This window comes from Lygodium microphyllum, chromosome 16 (genome assembly GCF_053477565.2).
Source record: "Lygodium microphyllum isolate KBCC chromosome 16, Lygodium_microphyllum_v1.1.10, whole genome shotgun sequence".
Classification (NCBI taxonomy): domain Eukaryota; kingdom Viridiplantae; phylum Streptophyta; class Polypodiopsida; order Schizaeales; family Lygodiaceae; genus Lygodium; species Lygodium microphyllum.
The window spans coordinates 140,737,825-140,741,725 of record NC_141150.1 but is presented as its reverse complement, the minus strand read 5'-3'; the positions used below and the strand labels follow the sequence as shown (position 1 = coordinate 140,741,725).

Genomic DNA, 3,901 nt, shown 5'->3' with positions numbered 1-3,901 from the left:
TAGTAAGGTAGAGAGCTCGGATCTCGTATTTACCATTGGCATTGAGCCGTCCGAAAGGCGGAGGACAGTTTTTTTTCAAAGGTTTACTTGCCAAAATTCCATTCCGATTGTAGGTTTCAGCGTTTGCTGTCCGAGTGTGTAACGGGCCTAATATGCTATACACGTATATATAGAGGCCTTGGTTCTTCTTGGGACTTGTTGCCCCATCCTCATCTGTCTGATCACACAGTCGGAGCTGCATCATGCAGGAGCCGAGAAGAGAGGTAGACGGTCTCAGACGGATGCTCAAGAGCGAGGCTAGGAAGTACCAACGACAGATGAATTAGAGGGAGCGAGAACGCGCAGCAGCACCTGAGGCGACGGCGGCACAACATGCAGATGAATATGTGACAGCTGCGGCTGTTGGTATGTTGCAGGAGCGCGCTGATGGTAAAAGCAGATTTGCTGAAAGGAAGATGATGCTCTCAAAACGGTCGCCCTTTTGAACTTGTTTCTCCATGCTGTTGCTGCTTTCAGCAGCAGACGATCGTCAAAAAAATAGCTCGCCTTTTCTTAAATTGCATGAGAAGATGATCATGATCATGACGGTTGCTGCTGCTTTTCTGCAGCAGATTTCATCAAAATAGCTTGCCTTTTTCTTGATAGCTGCCTTTTGCTTGCATGCACTATGCTGCTTTTTGCATGCAGTACATTACAATAGCACAATGCAGCATGCCAAGCACAGCAAAAGACACCAAGCCTTGATATTCGTTTTCAATTCCGTCTAGTTACTAGGGCTTTCTATTTCTTCGATGCGGCCAAAGAGCAGGTCGCAGATGCTAAAGGAGAAGCAGCAGGAGGAACTTGAAGGAGGAAAGGCCAAGCTCCGGCAAACATTGTTGGAAGCTCTGGTCTCTGCCGCCAGTTACCACGGAGGATTGCTTTACTCTCCACAAGACTTCGCAGCGGATGCAGATCCTTCACGCACATTCAACCTACAGACTTTTGCGATTTCAATGGGGATTCTTCCTCCCGATGAAGCCGGCAAGGAGAGATACGATGCCCGGGAGTTAAGAAACGCGGTTGTCAGAGAGCTCGCAAAACGGGGGCAGTTGTATAGTCCTAAGTCAGAATTAGCTGCAGACGATGATAATGATGCAGGTCTCCCAAGGGCGAAAACGGTGCACCAGACCTTCACAGAGATGTTACATGTGCTTGACAAGGCCGCTTCGCAGTACGGCTCCACACGGAGTTTGTTTTCCAGTGATGCAGCCATCTCTACTGCGAGCGGCAGGCTTGCAGATTACCTCTGCAACGTGTTTGTGGATGCCCTGAGTTCAAACTCCTCCACCCGGAATATCACAGTCATTATTCGTGCGATGGACTATGCGGCCGACAGGTAATGGAGCTACAACTCTCAACAATTTCGGGTAGAAATACTTCTTCAACACTCCTACAGTCTGCTAATTACTCTGCCATTGACGTTTTCGCAGGATGCAGCGATTCATAAAGGATTAAAAACGATGTACTCAGATGTTTTAGGTATTTGCGCTAGTTTAGCGAAATGTCATGACAATGTAAGGTTTAGGCTCCGTGTAAGACCAATACCGTCTGTACAGAGTATGCTGTAGTAATTCAGGCATTGTCTTCCATTAGCAAACACTGCAACGATTTCCTCGGCCGATAGTTTCAGGTATCTGCACCAGTTTAGCGAAACGTCATGAGTCATGACAATCTAAGTCTTAAGATTCATATTAAACAAACCGGCAAAGTCTGTGTGCATGATCTGTTCTAATTCAGGCATTGTCTTGAAGTTGTAAGCGCTTCCAAGATAGTGGTTTTGTATCGAAAGAGTAGCAGCTTTTTCGATCCGTTATTTAAACTTATTTCCATGCTTTTTTTCGGTGTATTAATGACCGCGTGTCGACTCTGATCTGGAGTCTGGACGTGATTTATCTCTAGACTCTGTGTATCACATTGTCACAAAGGATTAGCCTGCAGGTTCTGTCTGGTACAAGGCTTTACAATGTGCGTTTGTCATTGGCTAGATTGGGAAGTCCGTCGTGACTCGTGACATATGAGCAACAGTCATCCTGTCTGAATAATTGTTGCTCATCTCTTCTGTCGTCCATCATTCACCCACGGTTGTGTGTGTCTCGTGAGGAGTCCAAATGCTGCTGAAGTTTGAATGAAGACTAACCCCCTGGTCGGGCTTTGTCGTCCATCATTCACCGCAAGGTTGTGATGAGTCCAAATGCTGCAGAAGCTCGAATGAAGACTAACACCGGGCTTTGGCTTCAGCTAGCACTGCATGCTGCTCAAGGCCAGTGTTAGTACTGCAACTCTTACAAGATGATGTCATTGGTTCCAAACGTACTAAGTGCCATCTGGCTATAGAGCCACAGCTCCATTATAAGTATTTACAAGGAGTCTCTCAGAAGCTTCTCTATATCGCACCATTGAGTCTTGGAGAAGGGGCATGCAGCGGTTATGGAAGTTTTCTACTGTTATGGAAATTTTCTAGCTGGTACTGACGTTATGGAGGTTTTCTGGCTGGTTTGTCACCCTGTCTACAGGATGAGGAAATGTTCGGTGGTTGTAAAGTTATAATTTCTGAGTTATGATCAGAGAGTTTGTTGGAATTGGGGTCTCTCTGAGAAAAGGCCAAGAAGAAGGTCCTGTTGTTCAAGATCGTGAGGCGTATCTTAATCAGCGTGTCCCATGTCCTTACTCTCAATACAAGTTGGTAATTAGACAAAAACGCCGATTGTCTATAGAACATGTACGACAATTTGGCGAGTGTTAATCTAAGATCATTGATCAAGCAATTGCGGATTTTCAGCAAACGGTAATTTGAAGTTAATATCAATCATGCATTGTACTCACAAGCTAATTGAATACCATATACAATAAGATTGGGTCTTGCTGGCAAATTTTCTATCCAGGGAGGTGATGTCTCGTCCCAAGGGGGAATGCATTCTTTGCGGCCAATTAGAAGAGTTCGTGGGCGTGAGATGGATGGAGTGCAGGAGCCAATCCGCCACTCGCAAGGCCTATCTATACCGTCAATGCCAGAGGAGACAGGCAACCTTCCAGACCTACCTACAATCTTGGAGCCTGAGATGGAGGCAATGATCGATGCATTGATTCCCATGGATGTTGAGACTTCTGATCCGCTTAGAGAGGAAGCATCCATACCATTATATGATGGGTGCCGAGTATCTCGGTTGAAGACACTGCTTGCACTCTTAAGTATGCAAGCAAAATACGGGTGGAGCGATACGAGTGTGACCGAGTTGTTCAGGTATCTTGTACATAGGTTTCATTGTTTTTTTTTGACACTATTATTACAAACATTTGTGCTTTTTCAAGGTGTTTTATGATTTTTTTCAGCTTATTGAAATATTATATATATTACCACCTGCAAATACCATGCCTGAGTCTCGTGATGATGCGCGACATGTTTTACAGAAGCTTGGCATAGACTACAATAACATCCATGCATGTATCAACGATTGCTGTATGTTTTGAGGAGAATACGAGACTATGGAGACATGTCCAAAGTGTGGTGCTCATAGGTATCGACAGGACTTGCAAGGGCAAACCATCCCTCAAAAAGTTCTCAGACACTTTGCGCTCATCCCCCACATAAACCACATGTATCGTACGTCCGGCATGGCGAGCTTGACAACGTGGCATGCGCAGAATAGGTCCACGGATGGAGTTCAACGAATATCAGCGGATTCGCACGCATGAAGCCACGTTGACTCTACCTTCCCAGGCTTTGTTCGAGAGCCAAGGAATCTTCTGCTCGGTGTCGCAATGGATGGCGTGAACCCATTCGGTCTGTGCCCAACTTCTTACAGTGTGTGGCCTATAGTCCTTGTCCACTACAACATCCCTCCATGGCTTTTTACGAAGA

At 45.7% G+C, this 3,901-nt stretch overlaps 1 protein-coding gene across 1 annotated transcript; it reads left to right on the top strand.

The window, feature by feature from the left end:
• The first annotated feature begins 791 nt into the window (after nucleotides 1-791).
• LOC148023510 (uncharacterized) lies at nucleotides 792-1,861 on the top strand. Its single transcript, XM_087695409.1, has 2 exons — nucleotides 792-1,378; nucleotides 1,473-1,861. Exons 1-2 carry the CDS (start codon nucleotides 792-794, stop codon nucleotides 1,495-1,497), a joined length of 612 nt encoding a protein of 203 aa, XP_087551535.1. The 3' UTR covers nucleotides 1,498-1,861.
• Nucleotides 1,862-3,901: the final 2,040 nt, after the last annotated feature.